The 22340-nt window shown below is 47.5% G+C and overlaps 1 protein-coding gene across 2 annotated transcripts in view; it reads right to left on the bottom strand.

The window, feature by feature from the left end:
- The window catches only part of CLPB (caseinolytic mitochondrial matrix peptidase chaperone subunit B), a 148696-nt gene that overhangs the window by 26766 nt on the left and 99590 nt on the right, over positions 1 to 22340 (bottom strand). For both annotated transcript variants that reach the window (XM_006064697.3, XM_006064698.3), the window contains 2 exons: positions 14483 to 14580; positions 2676 to 2790 (listed from right to left, as the gene is read on the bottom strand). In XM_006064697.3, coding sequence (XP_006064759.3) covers positions 2676 to 2790; positions 14483 to 14580 — 213 coding nt within the window. The remainder of the gene's footprint in view (positions 1 to 2675; positions 2791 to 14482; positions 14581 to 22340) is intronic.

The following is a 22340-nucleotide window of genomic DNA, read 5'->3' as shown; positions in this document are numbered from 1 at the left end:
TTGCACAAATCAATATCCCAGCACTTACCAGGGGTTGATGTGACCGAAATTGGTTTCAGCCAATTCGTGAGGGTAATAAATGGCCATTTATCAAATCAATTCATTCTGCGGCACTTCTTTGGCTGCCCACCCTCATGGTACCTCTGGGGTGCCAGGTTCCACCCAGCCAGCACACAACTGACACTAGCTGAGAGCACCCAGGGAGCACCCTAGCCTGCCCTCTAGATCCGCCCCACTCTCCTGCACCTGCTTCAGTGCTGAGGCCCTGCCACAGATTCTGACCCAGAGAGTGCCTCATGCTTCACGGGAGCTGGAAGCTGAACACACTCTGACTGTTATGAGTGTGATCCCTGGCTGCAGGGCTTCTAGCAAGGTGGGCGAAAAGTAACCACCTTACAAATGGAAGGGAATGTACTAACCCCACAGCCCAGGCCCCCATACCCTCTGTGTCTTTTCCAGCAGCATTGGACGCATAGCAGAGTCACCCTACACACCACAGGACAAGGAGGAAAGTGTTCCAGATCTGAGGCAGAGTGTGGGTAACAGATGGAGCTATGGGTAGGACAAGGCACTTGGCAGACATTCTGACAGCCCCTAGGAGGTGGGAAGTGGAACCATCTACTCCTGCTCTGGGCTGGCAGCAGGGAGAGACAAGGAGAAGGACCAGGGGAAGACGCCAGTCTGGGGCTGGGACTAGGGATCAGTCTTGGATTGACGGAAACAACTGTGGGCCTGACCTATGGAGCACAGTGCCCAACGCTGGACAGTAAACATCTAGAGGAGGGGGACTGGGTTTTATTGAGAACTGTCTGGTACATACTGGAGATAGCATATGCTCTACAGTCCTATAGTTCTGAGTCTGGATCCCTGGTACAAAGGTGAGGAAACTAATGCTCAAAGAAACTGAGTGACCAGCCTGAGCTGCATAGCTGGTAAGTGGCCCACCTGCCATTTGAGCCCTGGCCGACTGAATTCTTTCCACTTTAATGTCCTCCTCCCTCCCCTAACTACTTCTGGAAGTCTCACAACTTATGGGCTTGAGAAGCTGGTGAGAAACAGGAGATCAGAGGAATGGGCAACATGTGAAGAAACGGCTGTGTAAGAAGTGGAGGGTAAATACCATGATGGCAGCTATAGTTCTGGCCCAAGCGGACATGAAACTCTAGTAGAACCTGCTTCTCAGGTCTTGGCTCAGTCACTGATCTCTCCAATGGGCTCCTCCTCCTCTCTTCAACCCAAGAGCTCCCAAGGTCTCCTCTCCTTTTACCTCAGACATGGCCTTGGCAAAGAAGTGGGGGGTTGCCACCTCCAAGCTGAGGGTGGCTGTCTGTATTCAGACCCAAAAGGGCAGCCTGATGAGGTTTGGGCCTGAGTAGTGGGGACTTGTGTCTTCATAGAAGCTTTCCCTGGCTCCTGGGTGTGCCTGCAGGTAGTCTCTGCCCTCCAGCTGCTGAGGCAGATCTGGTCTGTGGGCTCCTTTAACTGCTGGTGGTCAGGTCATGACCTGACCATGAGTCCCACTGGTGTGTGAGGAGGATGGAGACGGGCTGGGCCCAGTGTGTCACAGGGATGACTGCCTTCATTGTTCACTGACTCCTCTGGGACTTGACAATTTCAGCTTCATGTCTCCTTTTACAAGTGAGCAGAGCTTGGTGCTGGGCGTGGCAGCTGCTGGGCTGCATCTGGTGGGACTAGAGGTGGCACTGGATGCACCTGACCAAGACATCGCAGGGAAGAGGCTTTTAAAGCTGAGCTGAGCATTAGCTCACCTGAAGGGCCTCTCAGAATATAGAGTTCTGGTCCATCGCCAGAGCTCCTGATCCCACAGGTCTGGGATCAGATCTACATTCTAACAAGTTCCCAGAGGATGCTGATGCTGCTGGTCCAGAGACCACTTTGAGAACCACTGCCTTGGGGGATACTCCCTTGTCTAAGTCAGAAATAGGGTTCCTTTGCCCTTGCCTCATCTGTCTTGAGGTTACCCTCAGGGAGCCATGCACCTCAGGAGAACAACGGTGAGGCCACCATCCTGAGCACAACCCCAGTTTTATCTCTCTCCACTGGAGATGCATGAGCAGGAAGGTCAGGAGATGAGGGGTGATATCAGCAGATGGTCTAGATCCCAAGGTGGCATAAGCGCTTCTGAGGTAGAGAAGAAGGCACTCAAGACTTGCATGGGATGTTTTCCATAGAATTGAGCCAGCCTCCGACAAATTATATTGAAGGATGGCACAGTCCCCGTCGGGAGACAGGAGACCAAAGCTCTAGTTCTAGCTCAGTTATGACAATATTAGTGATGGGAAAGCTCTTGTTCCTCTCTGGGTCTCAGTTTCTCCACCTGAAAAGCGGGGGTGGGGTGGGGTCAGTAAATCAGATGAATGTCAGAGTTACATTCAAAGCACAGAAAGAAGCCTTGACCAAATTACTCGTGTTCTGCCTCAACTTTCTCATCTGTAACATGGGGATTCAATGGGACCAACCTCATAGGATTGTAAGGATTAAATGACGTGGCATATGCAAAGAGCTTAGAACACTGCCTGGTACACAGGAAGCACTTTACAAATGCTATGTTGTAACAATAACAGCCCCTTCTCCTCAGCTTGGAGATGGCAGGACCACACCTCACTGCAGCAGACCACAAACTTCTACGCCCTTTTCGGTGTGCGTGTACTCACCTGCGCCCACTGTGGCAATGGCGCTCTCCTGGCCAATGATGTGCTCCTTCAGCCGCTGCTCCAGGGGAAAGCGGCGCCGCTCCTCGGCCTCCCGCTTCCGCTGCTTCTCTTGGTACTGTGGAGAGAGACGAGAGATGGAAGGCGGCTCAGGAGCGCCGGACCCAGGAGGACCCTAGTTTCATTCTATCCCCCCAACCCAGGGGGAAAAAGCAGGGGGTCTGGGCCTCTGGGGGTTCTGAAAGACAGCTTTGGTTCATTCTTTTCTCAGCCCCTCGTCTGAGTCCTCACCTCATTTCCCTACCTTGGTGGCCACTGCTCAGGGGTCCTGGCTTGCCCTGCTAGTAAAATAAGTACTGCTAGTATTGGGTTGGCCAAACGATTCTTATGGTGTTCACATAGATCTTATGAACTTTTTTGCCAACTCATTAGAGTAACTCTTCAGTCTGGAATCTGACAGAAGACTTGGTTTGAATCCCAGCTCTCTCACTTATAAGATGTGATTACCTGGAGCAAGTTACTATGCTCAGTTTTCTCCTCTGCAAATTGGGGATTAAATATGATGCTGTATACAGAATGTGTCTAGCGCTATGGCTGGTAAGCACTAAGTGCTTACAAATAAATAGGTTCCTTTCATTTTCTGCTTACCCTCTTGAAAACCATTTTGGTTTTCAAACCAGAGCTATCAACACCCTTCAAGTCAATGATACTGCATTTTTCAATTAAACACAACTATTCAGCAATTGCTAAATTCCTGGCACTGTGTATGCCATGATGGAAAGGTGGGGAAGGGGCCAAGAGGAAGACTGGCCCCTGGCAGGTTTAGATGATGCTGAGTGCCTGGCAGGTGTCTGGCCTCTGGCTTGGTCCATTTCAGAAAAGACAGAAGCAGGAGGCTTGAGCTTTGTCCCACTGAAAGGGAGGGGAGAAGAGCCAGGTCTTGCTTTCAAAGAGCTCTAAGTCAGGCAGGGGAGGCGAGGCAGGGTGTGTACATGAATACTTCTCAGGCAGGATCAGCCGTTTCCCTTGTGGTTCTAAAGCATGTGTGCCTACATTTAGCCCTGTACCTATCACTGAAAAAAGCTACTTGAAAATGAGTTTGCTGCATATTTGTGATTGTGTCTTACAAATCAACTATGAGCCCCATTTTACTCACTGCTATTTCTGGCATGAGTCCTGGCACAGTGGACGCAGCTGGTGAATGTTTACGAAAATGAAGCTGATGACAGATACAAAGAGGAATTAACAGCTAGATTGGGTGGTGTAGGAGTACGGAGAAGGGAAGGATACATAAAACATAAAACATTTCTGGGAGGTGAGAGACTTGAAGGAGCTGGAATACTGGGCTAGTTGGGAGCTGTGGCACTCTCTGGAGACTGGGTTGGGGGGTGAGTGCATGGGTCTGATGATAAAGCATCGATGGAGGCCAGGCGCTGGGGGCAGGAAGCGGGTCTTAAAGTGAGACAGAAAGACCTGGGTCTTCCGGGGGCTTCTCTTCCCTAGGGCTCCTGTAACACTGACAGCTTTCTAGAAAGCGAGCTGCCAAGGTAAGGCCTTGTCACAAAAGTGGTGGCTGCAGATTGCTCTTGCGGGCAGAGTGGATGAAAAATACCTGCTACTTGGGCAGTGTTTTCCTGTTATGGTAGTGACCTTGACAGAAGTTAAAAAAAATAAATAGCAAACAATCCAATTTTGGCTGTTGCTATCAGTCTGTAACTGAAAGCTCCCATCAGTCCTGGGGTTTCATATGGAGCAATAATTCGGCGCCGATCCCAGCGGAGCAACGCTTGCCGGATGGAATCCAGCACGTCACTGTGCAGCTCCCTCAGGCACCACATACATCACCTGGCTCTGCCAACTCCAGCCATATATCTGCCTCCTCCTCCTCCCTGTCCACCTAGCCCCTCTCAGCACTTGGGTCCACTGGACTGAAAGGCTCTGATGGAGAGATGCACACATACAGGCCGGTACAGCACCGGCCAGTGGCCTGGCCCGCTTGCAGTCAGGCAGGGTGCAGAAGGAACCTGGCCTCCGAGAGTTTGGGAGGTCTGTTTGTTAGGTCACTTCCCCTCAGGGATGGGTATTCCCACCTCTGGGCCTTTTGTTCACACTGCTCCCTCAGCACGTAAGTCTTCTCTATTCCCACCCATCTCTAAGTGATCTTAGCTTTAATACCAAATTGTCTAAAGAGCCTGTTGCCCTGGCACCTGCAGAGCACTTATTTAACTGCCTGTTTCTATCTCTTTACTCCACACGTGAGGAAGTAGTGACAAAGACCATGCTCTATTCATCCCTGTAACTCCAGCACCTAGCACAGGGCCTGGATCACAGAAGGATTCAATTTGTGCTGCCAAGTGAATGAGGTGACTGCCGTCTGTGAGATGGCTGCTGTGTGCCGGGCACGGTAATCAGAACTTTCTGTGTAGTGTCTCACTGAATTCTTACAGCAGGCCCCATATGAAGTTTGACACCTTTCTGGCTCATAGTGAGGCACATCGTGTGGCAGAAAGAAGCCAGCTTTGCCCCAGAAAGACCTGAATTTAAACCTCACCTAATCTACTTGGACTTCCCAGGTGGCTCAGTGGTAAAGAATCCACCTGCCAATGCAGGAGACATGGGTTTGATCCCTGGGTCGGGAAGATCCTCTGGAGAAGGGAATGGCAACCCTCTCCAGTGTTGTTGCCTGGGAAATCCCATGGACAGAGGAGCCTGGCGGGCTACAGTCCATGGGGTCAAAAAAGACTGGACACGACTTAGTGACTAAACAACAACAACAACAACAACAACAAATCTACTTAACAGTAAGCTCACCTTGGGGAGTTAATTCAACTCCCTGAATTTCAGTTCCTCATCTCTAGCATGGCAATGGTACTCATACCTACCTCACAGGACCCTTGTGGGATGCTGGTGAGAATTAAGTGAGATGATGCATATGAAGCACTGGGCAGGTCTCTGGCACACAGTGAATGTATATGCAGAAGTAGCTGTGTGAGAGACTCAGTGGCCAACACAGTATCTGGCCTGTGCAGGCCTTTGATAAACTTTGCTAACTACTTCTTTACTCCATTTCGATAACTAATTTTCTAACCCAGTGCCTTTGTTTTTATTTTGGTGCTAGAACTAATTTAATCTGCATGGAGCCCCACAGATAAGGGGAAGAAGTGCTCTGGCTTAAGCAGAAGCCAGGAGTCAAGTCCAGTGTGGCTCCTGAGACTTCTCCCCAGTAACCCTGAGTCTGCTGGGCAGTCTCAACACCATCTGAGTTCTCAGGACACCTCCACTGGCTGGGGTGTCTCAGCTGTCCCTGTCAATTTCCCTTACATGGTAGAGAACTCTTCCTCTAGGTGCTTTCCATCCACTGGTTTGTGGGGCCTCACAAAACACACCTCTTTTTTCTTCGCTGCAAGCAAAGCTTAACAGGAGTTTCCCCACAACTCTGTTGGTTTGGGTACCACCATCATGGCCTCCCTGAGCCTTCTCCAGGGCAACATTTCTACCTTTTGCAACTCTTTTTCAGTGTCATGATTTTAGGTTATCTTAGTATTGTTATTTTCTTGAGCAATGGGAAAGGGTTCTGGACTTCTATGGGGGTGAGCGTCAGGTTTCTCAGGAGCTCGCTAAACAGTACTGGGAAAGAGTCAACCTATGGCCTAAATTTGAGCACACCCTGATTCGAGTACAACCCCCTCTACGCCTGGAGCCATATACAGCTCTTCAGAGAAACTTCTGAAACTGGACCAGACTTTTTGATAAAAATGTACAGGACAATGGGATTAAACCACGTATGAGGTTACTACTTCATGCTCTTTCCCAAATGCTTAGCACAGAGCTTATATTAAAAAAATATGTTGAGGACTTCCCTGGTGGTCCAGTGGTTAAGAATCTGCCTGCCAATGCAGGGTACAAGGGTTTGATCCCTGGTCTGGGAAGATTCCACATGCCAAGGGAAGCCTGTGCACCCCAACAAGAGAAGCCACCACAGTGAGAAGCCCATACAAGCAATGAAGAGTAGCTCCCACTCGCTGCAACTAGAGAAAGCTCACACGCAGCAATGAAGACTCAGGCAGCCAAAATTAAAAAAAAAAAAAAGCTGAATGAATGAATGACTTTTTAATAGTGTGAGCTATGAGTTCAGGCTTGTGGAGAGCTAACCAGTGGAAGAACCTAGGGAAGGAAACTACTTGGTCTGTATGTATTTTTTTTGGGAGGAAAGAGAAGGCCCTTGGTAAGGGTCCATGAATGTGGGCTATTGTTGTTCCTGGCTTCTGAGGCAATGGGGAGGAAGACTACAGGGAATGAGGTCAAGGCTCTGCTTCGACAGGGTTCCAGTAGAGGAGGGGACAAGGTAGGTGACCCAGCCTGCAGAAGCAGAGGACACTGGGTGGAGACGCACTAGAAGGAAGCCACCAGGAGAGCAGGAGAGGGAGAGTGATCATCTTCTTAATAAAAGCCACATGCAATTAGTTTCAGAAGCCCTCACCTGGAGCCAGCAGCAACCAGCTCCCTATGCTGCATCTCGGCTGGATAATCGCAGTCACTGGTTTTCATCATTCTTGATTTAATATGGCACCCCTCCTGGCTCTGAGTGCATTTACAGGAAAGGGCTGGGAGGCCGAGGCGAAGCCTAGCTGGGCTCTTGTTAGGAGGTGGGTGGCTGGGCAGAGCAGCTCTGTGGGTTAGGGTTACAGGGAGAAGGGTATGGCAGCACCCCTGCTGCTGGGCATTACTCAGGGAACAAATCTGATAATAAACCTAGCGATGTGTTTACTGAGAGGGGAGCTGGGGCAGGGGTGGTCGGCAGAAGGAGACTCTGGGAAAAAAACAGGAAAAGTGTGGCAGAGGGAAGAAAAGAGAGTCCAAGATGCAGCTTGCCTTTAGAGGGAGGTCAGGGCACACAGCCCCCTGGCTTCTCACAGACTCAGATATGCCCCACCCTCCTGACTCCCTGGATCCACCCCAACTCACATCATAGTCAGGGCTTCTACCATGTCCTGAAGCTGGGGGAGGCAGAGAGGCCTGGGTGGGGAGGTCAACAAAGTGGGCAGAAGATGAGACTCGGGGGGCAGGTGTGGGATGATGGAAGAGTCCTGAGAAGAGGGAGTGATGACAAGAGGAGCACAGGGGGTCCAACAAAGGAGGCTGGGAAATGTCGAGCAGACAGGAGGGGAGAATGGGGGATGAGAGGGGCACCTAAGGGACTTGAAAGTCTCCTGAACTAGCTCAGAGTCCACATCCGTATTGAGGAAAGCTGGGTACAGTGCCAGCATCAGTCCCATGAAGACTTGGTGACCGCTATGTCAGCATCCCAGGGTCCATTCTTTCCTCCACCTGATCCTCCTTTTGCCGCCAGATCAGTATTTTTAACATGTTAATTGGATCATGTTGCTCCTCTGCAAATAGCTGGGTTGCCCCAGAGACAAGAATGGCGAGACGGTTAAGAGGGGCAAAGAGGGGCTGAGGTGAGAAAATGGGTTGTATGCTCCTCAGCGTGTCACATCAGGAGGTACGTGATGATGATGTACCTGTGACTGGGGATGTTAATTTCGATCATCTGATTAAGGTGGGCTGTGCCAAGTTTCTCCACCATCATCTTCCTCTTATGTAATTAACACGTGTCTTGTAGGGTGGGACTCAGAGACTATGTAAATACCCTGTTACTCCTCAAACTTCCACTCCTTAGTCTGAGTATGAACTGATGAATCTTGCCTGATTTGGGACCAGCTGTTCTACCCTCACAGCCCTAAGGAGGTCAGAGGATCTCCTCCCTCATCATCCAGAGAGGAAGTAATTAAAGCAGGGTCCCACTGGTAGCAAGTAATAAAGGCAGAACACTAACTCCTGCAGTCTGACTCCAGTGCCTGCACCTTCCACCCCAGAGATAAGAGAAGACCCGTTCTTGCCTTTAGGGAGTTCAGAGCCTATTTAGGGAAAGGAGATTTAAAACACAAATTTCATATTCCTACTTTTAGCATGGGGATACCTAATGAATTTATTGAAAATAAACACCAGAGGGTGTTCTTGCCAGAAATGCACAGCCTGAATTGAATCATAAAGAAACATTAGACAAACCCAAATTGAGGACAGTCTACAAAATAGCCAGCCTGTACTTGTTAGAATGTCAAGAAAGACTGAGGAACTGTTTCAGATTAAAGGAAACTAAATAGACATGACAACTGAATCCAACTTTGGAACCAAAATTTTTTTTCCTTGTAAAAAGAACTATTGGGACAACTGGTGAGATGTGAATAACATCTGTAGATTAGTTAATATTAATGCTCTGATTCTGAGAATTGTATTGAAGTTATATAGAAAATGTCCTTTATTTTTTAGGACCTTCATACAAGTATTTAGGGCAAAAGGGGATCATGTATATATAACTCTCAAATAGTTCAGAAAAATTATATATCTTTATATTATTCATCTCTACATAATAAAGCAAGTATGATAAAATGTTAACAACCAGTAATATAGGTGGAAGTTTATGGGAATTTGCTGTACTATTTTTGAAGTTTTGTAAAAATAAAAGTGAAATAAATCAGGACAATGCTTACCCTTGAGGGACAGACAGTGACTGGAAGGGAGTGTGATACAAATGAATGCCTGTAATAGTCTACTTCTTGATTAGGTATATTCAGTTTGTGAAATTAACAGTGAGCTGTATAGTTATGAGTACCTTATACAAATATATTTCAACAAACGATTTTTTAAAAGTTAAAAGAGAAAGAATGCAAAGGTGTATCCCCATAAAGCATGGAGTGCTCTGTCTAGCCCATGGAGAACCTATAACGAAGGTTGGATGGTGCTGTCTGGGTCAAGCACAGAGCCAGGCATGCAGCACACCAGCACTTGAAATGAGATGCAAAGCAGGGAGCAGGCTCGATGAGGCAGGGAAGGGGGTTTCTCTTCATCCTAAGCCAGGCGGAACATAACCCTCTACGTTCCTGTATACCTCACCCCTTCTCTCCTGATGGCTTCCTCCAGATCTGTGGGAGCACCCAGGCGTGCAGCCCGGAATGCGGGGCCCAGGGGAGCCCTGCATCCCCAGCTACCCCTGCAGCAAATGAAAAAATACACAGACAGGAAATGTGCTTGTGATTCTGTCACTGGGATATGCAAATAAAATATATATGATAGACCTATCTGCCTAATATTCCTGCCAATTCATTCTCTGGGTGTGATTAAAATGAGCAATAAATTCCTCGTGAGTCTCGGTGGAGTGAGGATCTGGGAGTGGAGATGCGGGCTGCCACCAGCACGTCCCCCTCAGCTGAATATTCATCATGGAATAGCTCCCCATATTTTTGTTTTATCTGCCATCATGTGCACAGAGATATATTTCCACCTCTCTGTTGTCTCTTAGTTAAGATGTGAAAATGGTCTAAGCTTTAAGTATTAAACCCTTCAGCTTGTGAAATCCTTCAAAGTGAGATCACAGGTTACCTTCTCTATGAAGCCTGCCCTGCTTATTCTGCCTGGAGGTGATCCATGCTTTCTTAGAACCCCCACAAGCTCTGCGTGGACCCCTCCTAAGGCACAAGTGAGCCTGTGGGTATCGGAGCTAAGAGCGCCTGCCTCTCCCCATCTTCCTCTCCTGATACCCAGCTCAGGAGACAGGAGCTGGGCTTCATCCACCTCTCGATCTTCTTAGGGGGCCTAGGAGGCTTCCATACACAGAGACTGCTGAGAGAACTAAGCAAATAAGCCATGAGAAACAAATCATTTAGGCCACTTAAAGTGACAGAGATTCTTAGATAAGTGACATATTTTAAAAGGCAGAATAAAATTAAAAATTAGGCTTATGGATAATTCTAAAATGGGAAAACCATCAGGAAATAATAAGTGAAAAAACATAGATTCCAAACATGGAACTAGGGTCATAACTCAAATACCTTCAGGACCAAGAAGGAAATATAAATGCCTGACAGGTAAGCACACAACACGATAGGAAACAGACACCTGTGGCTGGAGAGTCCACATTACAACCTCTAAGGCACTACACTCACATTTAAAAAAAACACTGAACTGGCAAAATAAAAGGTGGCTGCCAGTTTGAGACCCATGGTTTATACAATAGGCTATCAACCAGGCTAAGAAAAAAAACCCACTTATGTATAGATATGTCCAGAAAAGGTAAATGTAGTATCATAAGAGGAACGGTCTGATTCGTATCTCAATAGCTGCTTATAATAGCCTGATTTTCAAAAGTCACGTTCTATTTTACCTTCAGTTTTCTCACCTATAAAAGGGGGGGAAATAAGAGCTACCTCATAGCTTTGTTACAGCATTAGAAAAATTATATATTCAAGACCTGGCAGAGTGCCTAGATGCACTTGATAAATGGTACCTACTATGACTATAAATAATTAAAAACATTAATAATAGTTATGTATAGATAGTAGGGCTAAAATGCTTTTAAGTGAGAGTCAGTTCAGTTGACATCTCTTTCAGGAAGCCTTCCTTGATCTCCTAGGCAGGATTAGAAGCCACCATGGGTTGCCACAGTCCCTGGGCTTCCCGGGGACTGATGACTCAGTGGTGTCACACTTTACTTGTCTGTTTCCTCACCAGACTGTGAGCTCCTTGAGGGGTTCACCCAGATATCTTCTTCCCACCTAGCCCAGAACCTGGCATACAGATGTCATCTATAAATATGCACTGACTTATTTAATTATCTTCATTTTATACTGTCCAGATTTTCCATAATGGGAAAGATGACTTTTATAATTACAAATTTTCTATAAAGAGTACATATTTGACTATAGAGAGGCAAGTAAAGGCGGAAGAGGCTGAGCTAGATGGCAGGGAGATGCCGGATGGACAGAAGGGGAGGAAGATAAGATCAGAGTGGTGGTAATCCGTGTCTAGACAAAGAGCCAGGACATGAGGTCTGAGGCTGCAGCCTCAGCACCCTCCAGGCCTGAATTATTATGTCACTGACTTAGGGCCTGAACTCAAGAGCTGAGCAGCTGATGCTTACTTCCTGGCAGAGGGTGACATAACCCAATCTAAAGCAATGTTTCCCCCCTGAAACTCTTCCTCACAATTTTGAAGAGGTAGTTTTTTTTGCAGCTTGGAGAAAAAGAGCAGAGCAGAAAGAATGGGAGACCATGGAGATGCTGAGCAACTGAGAGGAAGACAATGCTGCTGATGTCCAGGGAGAGCTGAGGGTGGTTCACGTGGGTAGAATCTGAGGGGACCCCAGAGCAATCAGGTGGAGGTGCTCAGCAGACAGCTGAACATTACAGAAGAGGAAATCCAGCCTGTGTAAAGGGATCAAATGCAGAGAGGTGATGACAGAGAAACAGTCTTCATGTTGAGAGGTGACAAAACCCCTGGCTGGCTCTGAGTGGTCTTCTAGCCTCAAAAGGCAGCCCCTGCCCTGGCTCACACCTCTGTGAGGGGGCTCCTTCTGGCAGCAGCCACCCATTAAGCCTGGCTCTGTCCTAGCCCTGGCACTGAATCCATTTCCTCTCTCCCCTCCTCCTCACAGCCGTCTCTGTGCCCATGTGCCATCTCTCCTTTCCTGGCCAGATGCCCCACTGCCTTCAGCCTTTTCTCATGGCACAGTTCTGCTTGCCTCCCTGCTGCCCACCTCTGCACAGATTCTGAGAGCTCAGTCTACTCAGAAGGTAGCCCTCTGTGGTCTAGAAGGATCTGACTGGCACAGAGGCAGCAACTGCCACTTACTCATTTGGGACACTGACTTTGTATTGATATGGCTGACATCAAGACATTTCCTGGGCAGCCAAATTTCATTAGGGTCCCTCAGCAGCCCTAACCCTTCCATCCCTGCTGATATGAAGAGGTCTGTTCTCCTGCTTTACGTGACCAGACCAGTGCTGGCCCTATGTCACACGACCTGACAAAACAGGAGTAATTTTGGCCAAGGGCAGCGCTGGCTCTCAGGGGACAGTGGCTTGGCCTCAAAGGGGAGATAATGACAGGGATGCAGTCCCTGAGGTGACGTGGAACAGTGCTCAGGGATTTCCTTAGAGAATAGGGGAAGCAGACCCAACTCTAGGGCAGGAACATGGGATTAGCTGTGTCCAATAAGTTGTAAGTGGAAGTAAAGGGTCCTACTTCCAGGCTGAGCATGTAGCTGCCGGTGGGATGCCCTCCAGGGTACTCTCTTCCAGAGGGCGGCTGCTCTGCCAGTCAGGTCCCTCAGCATCACAGATGAGCAGAGCCCGCCTTTGCTGACCCATGATGGATGATGGACGTGTAGCACGAGGTAAAAATGAATCTTTGTTGTTTTAAGCCACTGAAATTTTGGGTTGTTACAACAGCATGACCTAGTTTATCCTGACGCTACACAGACCAGCGGTGTATTGAATGGAACCACAGAAACCATTCAGTCACCGTGTTTTCATTTCACAGAGATAAACTGAGCTTCAGGAGCAGAAGCCCTTGCCCGAGGTCAGTCAGTCAGTGAGGGGATCACAACCCCAGCTGAGTGCTCAGTCAGGTGACCTAACCTAAGTGCTCTTACTCAAGACACACAGAGTATCTGCCACTAGGTGGGACCTGCCACTCTTAATCATCTCAAAGTACTGCAGCCAATTTGCCAGAGAGAGATTCCACAAAGCTGGAAAAAGCCCAACACTGACAGTCAGAAACCAAGCCTTCCAGTTCCTGTCCTGCCAGTGAACCTACCACGTGATCTTAGTAACAGTTTTGATGTTAACTTGCTCTGGGACCAAAGGCAAGTCACAACACACCCCTGGGCTCCAGTTTCCCCAGGAAGAAAAGAAATCATTTGATCGAGGTTTCAGATTTAAAATGTGTGCCCCACAGCACAGCCTCCATGGAGGCTACCCAGGGGGAAAGGATAGGCTCTCCTTCAACCAGAACAGCTCTATTTTCCTCTGACTTATTTATTTTACTTTGATAAGATTTCCCATCTACTGGACTTGGTGGTTTCTCAGGTCCCAGCTCTGACATTTGTGATTCTAGTTCTTAGATTCTGCCAAGTACTTTCTAAGTTATAGCTGGGTGGCTGAGAGGAACAGAAGGCAGCCTGTTTTTAGACGGTTCAAAAGTCTGGATGAGAAAATCAAATTAGGATGAAGACTGTTTTGCCTCATACTCTACATAAGGATCTCTGGAGTGTATATGGAGGGAAGGGGTCAGGGAAAAGTTCTAGAAGGAGAGATGATGGAAAAGAGTTACTTGATGAGGCTGCAGAGTGCATGAGACCTGAGGAAATAGTACTGAAGCGAAGATTTTTTTTTTTTTTTTTTAAACTTTACATAATTGTATTAGTTTTGCCAAATATCAAAATGAATCCACCACAGGTATACATGTGTTCCCCATCCTGAACCCTTCTCCCTCCTCCCTCCCCATTCCATCCCTCTGGGTCGTCCCAGTGCACCAGCCCCAAGCATCCAGTATCGTGCATCGAACCTGGACTGGCAACTCGTTTCATACATATTTTACATGTTTCAATGCCATTCTCCCAAATCTTCCCACCCTCTCCCTCTCTCAGAGAGTCCATAAGACTGTTCTATACATGAAGTGAAGATTTTGTCCTGCTATCCCCTCTCCTTCATGGAAGGAGCTGGAAGGCTCACTACCTCAGAAACTGAATTTAAAAGTTAGTCCTCAGAAGCCAGAAGTGGCCCAGGCTGCTTCTTGGTCAGGAAAGGGGATGCCTCCGATTCTTGATAAGTAGAGGCTGGATTTGTATTTAAATAGACAATAATCCTCTAAGGAGAAGTGGCCTTTGGTGTAGAGTCTGATATAATTTAATGAGTGAAAGATGAAATGAAGCATGGAGTACCCACAGGCCTTCTCCTTTCTTTGAGACTTACCTTGGTCTCAGAAGTCCTTAAAAGCTTCATCACCTCCCCTTCTCGAGCATAATCCAAGGGTGTGTGTCCCATTTCATTCCTCTGCAAGGGATTGGCTCCTGACAGGAGGAGAAGGAGAAACAGAGCCTCTGTGAGGGATCAGTGGACCCTCAGCCTTCCCTGGGAGGTGGCATAGGCCTTGACTTCAGTGTAAGGAACGCTAACAGAAATATGGAGCAATAAAACCTAAGAGATTGAAACACATGTCAAGTTACTCTGAGAGAGGAGCTCTCGGTCCTCTCTGACACAGAAGTAAGGGTATTAAGGCTCCTACATGTGCATGCATACATGCAAAAACTCACTACCCACAGAGAGGTGCCACACATACAGATGTGCTATACACACACATAGGTGTGCTGTGCCCACAAAAATATACACAGCTGAACATGCTAACAAATATACCAATACACATACAGATTAATACACCCCAACTCCAATGCATTCTTCATTAAAATGTCTGCATTATCAAATTTGTTTGTATACAGATGAATATTCATTCACAAAAATCATATAGAAATCTAAAGCACAGAGTATCCCAGGTAATGACAAGGTCCCTTCTTTCTGCTCTCTGCCTCTACCTCTGCTTAATGCTCTCTTTTCCCTGCTCACTTCCTGCCTGCTAGAGTCAGCTGAGCTCTGGCCATCATCAGCAACCCCACTGTGCCAGCCCTCACCTGTGCTACTTGTTGCTGCGTGTGCACTCAGGCAGGCATCTCCTCCAGTCATTGGTTCCCATGATTCGAAGACAAAGAACTTGAAGTATAACAAAAAGAAGAGCCTTGCTTGGAGCCATGCATCTACCTTCTCTCACTTATAAGTGCCAGCAGCTGATGAGCCTGTGTAAAGTGTCTGCTTGGTGTAGAGCCTTGACAGTCATGGAAGATAAGCTACTTTAACCCCCACACTGTCAGAATCTCCTCCCCAAAGCCCAGATCTGGGCACCTCACTCTCCTCTTCGAAAACTGACCATTCCATTAAATCTGTCCAACCCTGAATGAGCTGGGACTCAGGACATGGAAGAATCAGATCTGGTCCTGGCCCAAAGCACCCCTCTCAAGAACTATGTGTTAAATGGAACATTAAAGTAACAAACAAACAAATACTCCTTGATCTTTATTGCTAAGGAAGTGCGTTGTCTAAACTTCAAGAAGGGTTAAGACACAGTCCCTGCCATGAGGATGTAGTAAGTTGGCCAGGGACACTAAACACACAGGAAAGGCTGCGTCACCATGAGGCCTGGCTCAGAGGGGATATTCAGTCACTGCTGATGGACAGTAAAAATCAGTGTTTCTCAATCACAGGCTGAGGCAGCATTCATATCACAATATAAAACCATTCCTATTGAAACTCTCTGCTTCTTTAAGGACTATAAACTCATCAACAATGATAGTCATTTATTAAGCATTTACACATGGCTGTCTGCCGCGGCAGCAGAGGAAGAAGCATGGGAGGAGGAGGGGAAAGGAGCAGAGAACGTGAAGCACGACCCAGACCAAGGAAGCTTATTATCAGTAAGAAAAATTAATATTTTTTTACGTGATTCTATTTTCTAATAGGAAGCTAGTACAAAATAAAATATTTAGATAATTTTTAATCACAATTCACATACCTTTCAAGGTACACAATTCAGTAGTTTTAAATACACTTCCATCATCATGTAAGCCTCACCAGTATCTAATTCCAGATCATTTTAATCATCTTGAAAAGAAACCCCATCACCATCATCAGAGACATTTGCCACTTCCCCCAACCCCAGAAACCATTAGTCTGCTTTCTGTCCCTATATTTGCCTACGCTTGACATTTCACATAAATGGTGTGGTCTTTTGCATCTGGCTTAATTTACCATGTTTTCAAGGTTCATCCATGATGTAGCACATGTCATTCATGCCACAACATGAATGTAGGAATATAGCATGTACTTCATTCTTTTATGGCTGAATAATAGTGCATCCTGTGGACATACCTCATTTTGTTATTCATCAAGCTCATAAGCATTTGAATTGTTTTCCCCTTTTGGCTATTATGAATATGCTATGAATATTTGTGTACAAGTCTGTTTGAGTGGATGTATTTTTCTATGTCTCTTGAGTATGTATCTAGAAGTGGTGATGATAAAAATAATAGCCACTAGTGTTTACTATGTACTCTGTATTTTATATATATTATCAACCATCCTGAGGGGTGGAAATTAAAATTCCCGTGCTATAGATGTGGAAACTCAAGGGAGATAACGAGCCCAAGGTCACAAAACTGGTGATTTGCTTGGCCCAGGAGTCAAATCTACTCCAGGTTTTCTTAACTACAATTCTTCACACTCCAACTAGGGCAGCCACAATACACCCCTGGTGAAAAATCATTCCATGGTTTTCACTGCTTATAGGATAAAATGCAGCCTCCCTAATGAGAAGAGTGTCTTCCTAACTAGTAGGCAAGTCCTCAAAGCTCAGTTGGAGCCTTATTCTTTCTTTCAATTCTGTTGGTGCTTGCTTACTGGGCACTGTGTATCAGGGCCCTGTACATAGGGAGATGGGAGACTGCCAAAGCCAATGAATAGTTGTTTTTTTTTTAATATTTCTTGATCACTCTGCAGCAACCAATACCTTGGCCACTCTCTCCTTTGAGTTATATAAACCACTTTTCAGGTTTTCCTCACACCCCTGAGACCATTCCTTCTCTGTCTCTTCCGCAGGCTCCTGGTCCCATCTTTTAGATTAGGTGCTATCTAGAGTTTAGGCACAGTTCCAGCTCTCCAGAAGCTAAAAGGGACAAGAGACAATCCATGCAACAACGACTCAGGCCGAGAGTGATCAGTGTGCAGAAGGAGGGACAGCAGACCTGTAGAGAGAGGTGCAAGAAGACCACAGTGCTAAGGGGCTTGTTCACCTGACCCAGTTTTCCCAGCCAGCCCTGTTCTGTCTGGCGCTCAGCACCGAAGGCTTGAGAGGCGGGGCAGACAGCATCATCCCTTTCCTCAAAGCTCCTGGACCACAGCTAGGGCTGGAAGAGAGCTACAATCACTCAGTGGAAAGGCCTCTCCTCTCTGAGGCAGCCTCAAGGGGAGCTCTGTCACTGAATACAGGCTAGAGTGGCAGGGGGTGTGGGAGAGACCTCTGGAAGGGAAAGAAAAGAAGAGCAAAGAGAAGAAGAGAACTGGGTAAGAGAGGAAAAAATAGGAGAGAGAAGGGGAGGGGGAGAGGAAGAGAGGTGAGAGAGGAAGACAGTGGAAGAAAGAACAGAGGGTGAGATTAGCTGCTTCAAACAAGTGCTGTCAGTGATCTATATTTGCTTACAGAATGAAAAATGTGTGCCATAAACATTGGCCACTGAGTAATTTCTAGTAGGAGTTGTGTCACTTCTCATAAAGGATGGGATGGGACAGGTAGGACATTTCTGCATTGGGCCAGCCAGCACAGGGACGCCGTTTAAAGCTGTGCTCGGTCTGTCTCCAGCCCAAGAGCTCTCACCCAGGTTCACCCCAGCCACCCTGAGGCGGGAAGCCAGCCAGGCTCCCCAAGGTTCTGGAGCCTTGGGTCAGCACGTCTGCTCCCAGTTTAGGAAAGCTGAGGCTGGGGCGCCATGGGTAACGTCCACCTAATATTAGTCCCTCAGCCCCCGAACCCTTGCTCTGATGTTCTGACTTGACTAATTGCTGTAATAATTGATAGAACCTGACTTCTACAACTGATCGATTTCACCTCCACGACCAACGGCCACAAACCATTACACTCCAATAAATAACCACATTGGGCCTCACCCGGCTGTCCTCTCCAGGGGCATCAGGATGGCCCATGCCCTGGCCTGACCTCACCATGCCTCCCACCCAGGGCCCCTCAGGGCCAAGCAGCTGGTCTAGAGGGTCAGGCTCCTGGGAGTAAGTCAGAGGGCTGGGCGGAGGTGGGGAGAGCTAATCGCAGGCCATCCGTCACCTCCCACTGGCTGTCTGGGGCTGGGGCCAACACCTGGAGCACCCCAGGCAGTATAGTGCAGGACTCCTCCCCTGCTTCAGATTAGTGTGTCTCAGCTTATAATATTTGATAAATAGCAGACTGGCTTCCCGGCAACACTGCTGCGGCTGCGCCTGCCTGCTACAGCTGTGGAAGGTCACTCATTGGGGAAATATGTTTCTGTCAGTGGTATTGAAAAAAGTTTAGTGGAGTGACAGGCCTCAATTTTTCAAATTTTATTAACTCCATCCTCTTAACCATTTGTCTTGAATTCCTTCAGATTCTGGGGGATCTGTCAATAGGGCTTGGGCCAGGAAAGTAGGATGGGGGTGGATGGTCACGGACAGGTCCTGGCTGGTGCCAGTGACAGGCTGGGGTCTCAACACCCAGGGCAGGGTAAGGAAGTGGAGCTGGTGTTGATGGGAGAGAGGGCCTGGCCCACGGGGGCCCAGGGAGCCTGCTACTCTTCTTTGGTACAGCACCTGCCTTAGGTCTGACAGCCTTAAGGGCTTTCTGAGGCAAAAGAGACCTTAATGGTGAGTTCTTCCAATTCCCTAAGAAGAGACCCACCTCGACTACATTCGGAACAGGTGAGTCACCCTGATTTCCTCAAGCATGGCCAGAGCCCCATTCCAAGCTCATGGCCTGCCAAGGGGTTTCCCACACTAAACTGAGGGCAGATTCTTTTTGCATGAGCCCCAACCTCTCTCTCTAACCCCACTCTCACCTTGGACTTCCTATAAATACCCATTCATCTTTTAAGACTCAGTTCAGGCTTCTTCTCCAAGAAACCTTCCTTATTTCCCTCTCACCCCAGATTTGGTGCGATCCTTTGTGCTCCATGAGCCTTTCTGCTTCTTTCTTACTACATTGATCACCATGTTATAACAGTCTGTCTCCATACAGGACTGAGAACTCTCAGAAGTCAGGGTCCATGGCTGATCCACTGCTATATCCTGAATACCTAGCACAGGGGCCAGCACAGAACACATGTCCAGTAAGATTTACCAAATGAATGGACTTCTTTCTAGGTGTTATCTTCCAGAGCCACACACAACATGGCCATTCTTCCTGCCCCAGAAAGGCCCTTCTCATAGCAAGTGAAGTATGTGACCATGTTCCTTATCCCCGTGGACAAAAGTCCTCAGTCTCTTTGCTAGTTCTAAACCTCTTCGTCTGGGTGGCAGGTCAGGTCAAGCCTCAACACCCTCTATCTATCTCTGTGGTGGGAAGTGGGGAGGAAGTGGTTGCAGAGAGAGGCCCACTTGCCCTTCCTGGGGAGAGTGTGGAACCAGAGTGAGAGATGGGATTCAGGTCTCCTGACAGCAAGGGGCTGACAGCAAGTCTGGGGTGGCAGAGGCAAAAAGGCATGTTATTCCCTCCTCCCTTGACACCACTCTGTTCTGACTTTCTGCTACCTCTGTGAATATCAAAGACAAGACAATGATGCAAAATGCAAAGAAGAGAGCTTAAAAAAAACAAAACCAAAAAAACCAAACCCAGTAACTGCCCTATACAAATGTGTGAGCCTATATTATCAATAATATTGACAGGCTCCCCTACTCCTTCCCACCCCTGCAGTCCTGTTGGCCATCCTGGCCTTTGAGGGATCCGGATCTACCACACCTGGTTTTCATGACTCGCCCCTTTCTCCACCTGCAGCTACCTCCCTGTCCCTGAAGAGTACACAGCCTGGAAGCCAGCACGGATGGGGGTTACTGCTCCCTGGTTGTGACTAGGGTCTTGCTTCACTTCTCTGGTGGTCATGATCACAGCCCTGCCTACCTCAAGGGGTTCTATTTGGACTAAAATAAGATGTGTAAAAAGTGTAAAAAGATAAAAAGCTGGGGGGAAAAAAGACTGTACAAACTGTACAATGTTTGTAATAACTTATACATTCATTCTTCCAAATATTTCCATGTTTTTTTTGAACCACACCACTCAGTTTGTGGATCCCCAACCGAGGAAGCACAGTCTCAACCACTGGACCACCAGGGAAGTCCCATTTTTACTGCTGACTCCTTTAGCACCTTCATCCTAATTTTTACTATTTCAACAGTCTGTTTACTATCTCCAATTAGAAGTTACTATTGAATAAGGGAAATTTCCCCCATGATCAGAGGTATCAGTGTGGAGTGATTCATTCTCTTTGGCTGCGAGCTCCCCATCAAGGACGCATTCTGAGACGGGGTGGCCACACGGGAGAAGCCATGCGCCTGCCCCGTCTCCATACTCACCTTCACTCACCTCCACACTACTGTTGGGGCAAATCCTCAGGCCTAGTACCCTGGTCCCTCGTCTCCCTGACTATCCAGACCCTACCCCTTCTTCAGGGCCCCTTCTCCGGGGAGCCTCTCCACCCCTCCAACTCTCAGTGCTTATCATCCATGGGCTCCTATTATCCTCCCACTCCTCCCGTTTCTAGGAGTCCACCTGTCTAGTCTTCCCAGCTAGTCTGTGTGTAGCTCCTCAGGTCAGAGATGCACTGATTCTCCGTGTGTTTCCAGGGGTTGAAGGTAAGACAGAGGAGCCCTGTCCAGGATACTGCAGGAAGCACAGCGGTACTGGGAATAGAGCTGTGGCTCCTGAACTTTTCCCTTAGACCACACTAACCATTTCCAACAGAATCTGTATACATACGTACATGCGCACCTGAAGATATGCCTCCCAGGTAACCAAGAACTTTTACTAAGCACTGACTACATGCCATACACAGTGCTGACTACTTCCTCCTATTTAATTCTTAACAAGAATTTGATATGGCTTTCCTGGTGGCTCAGATGGTAAAGAATCTGCCTGCAATGCAGGAAACTCACGTTTGATCCCTGGTCAGGAAGATCCCTGGAAAAGGAAATGGCAACCCACTCCAGTGTTCTTGCCTGAAAAATCCCATGGAGAGAGGAGCCTAGCAGGGCTATAGTCCATGGGGTTGCAAAGAGTCGGACACAACTGAGCGTCTAACACACAAGAATTTGATGAAGAAAGCAGGAGAGGTATTATTTTTTCCATTTTACAAATGATTTAACTGAGTCTGATAGAAGAGCAAGGTGAAAGACAAGCTAACATGTGTTGGGTGTTAAGGCCTTTATATGCAGTTATTCACTATACAAAGACTCCTAAGAAAATAGAGGCTTAGACAGCTAAAATAATTTGCCCACGGTCATTCAGCAGAAAAACAGTAAATCTGGGACTTATTATACTATTCGCTTTTTGAGAGAAATATATGTTTGAAATTTTACATAATAAAATGTTGATTTCTGTTTTTAAAAGAAGCCATCTGGTTTTTCCACCACATTGTGCTCCTTTCCAAAGGTCCGATGACTCAAAAAGAGGGACAAATCATCTTTCCTCTTCCCTACCAACATGCTCAGATGCTCCAAAGCCAAGTTTTGTGGGTGTTTCCAGAGGCAGGTTTGGGGTAGACAGTTTTGTTGAAAGGGTACAAAATGGAACTCTTTTCTTCCCAGTCAGGACGCCCCTCTCCAGGGTGAATGATGATCCACATTAGCTGGTCCCCAGGTCATTTGGAAGTCTGAACCCTCTGACACACAGTCTGGTGGATCCCTTGTCTTCAGGGAGGTGGATTTCTGAAGTTCATGGAACAGAGAGCTTTTGCCTCCTGGCTGGATCCAGCCCTCATTAATCACTGATTACTGACTTTGAGGCAGGAATGGCCACACACAGCGGAATCTGACTGGTTCTTGTCCAGAGGGAGAACCCAGATTGGTAGGCGACAGATAGGGACAGGAACAATGACAATATAGTATGGTGTCAGGGGGACAAGGAGAAAAGGATGATGAATCCCCTCCCCCATTACAAGGGAGACATATCCTGGGGTGTCTCAGGACAATCCTGAGCACACAATGGAGAAAT

The sequence above is a fragment of the Bubalus bubalis genome, chromosome 16 (assembly GCF_019923935.1).
Source record: "Bubalus bubalis isolate 160015118507 breed Murrah chromosome 16, NDDB_SH_1, whole genome shotgun sequence".
Lineage (NCBI taxonomy): Eukaryota > Metazoa > Chordata > Mammalia > Artiodactyla > Bovidae > Bubalus > Bubalus bubalis.
The sequence above is the reverse complement of the archived record's forward strand: the minus strand, read 5'-3'. Positions and strand labels throughout refer to the sequence as shown.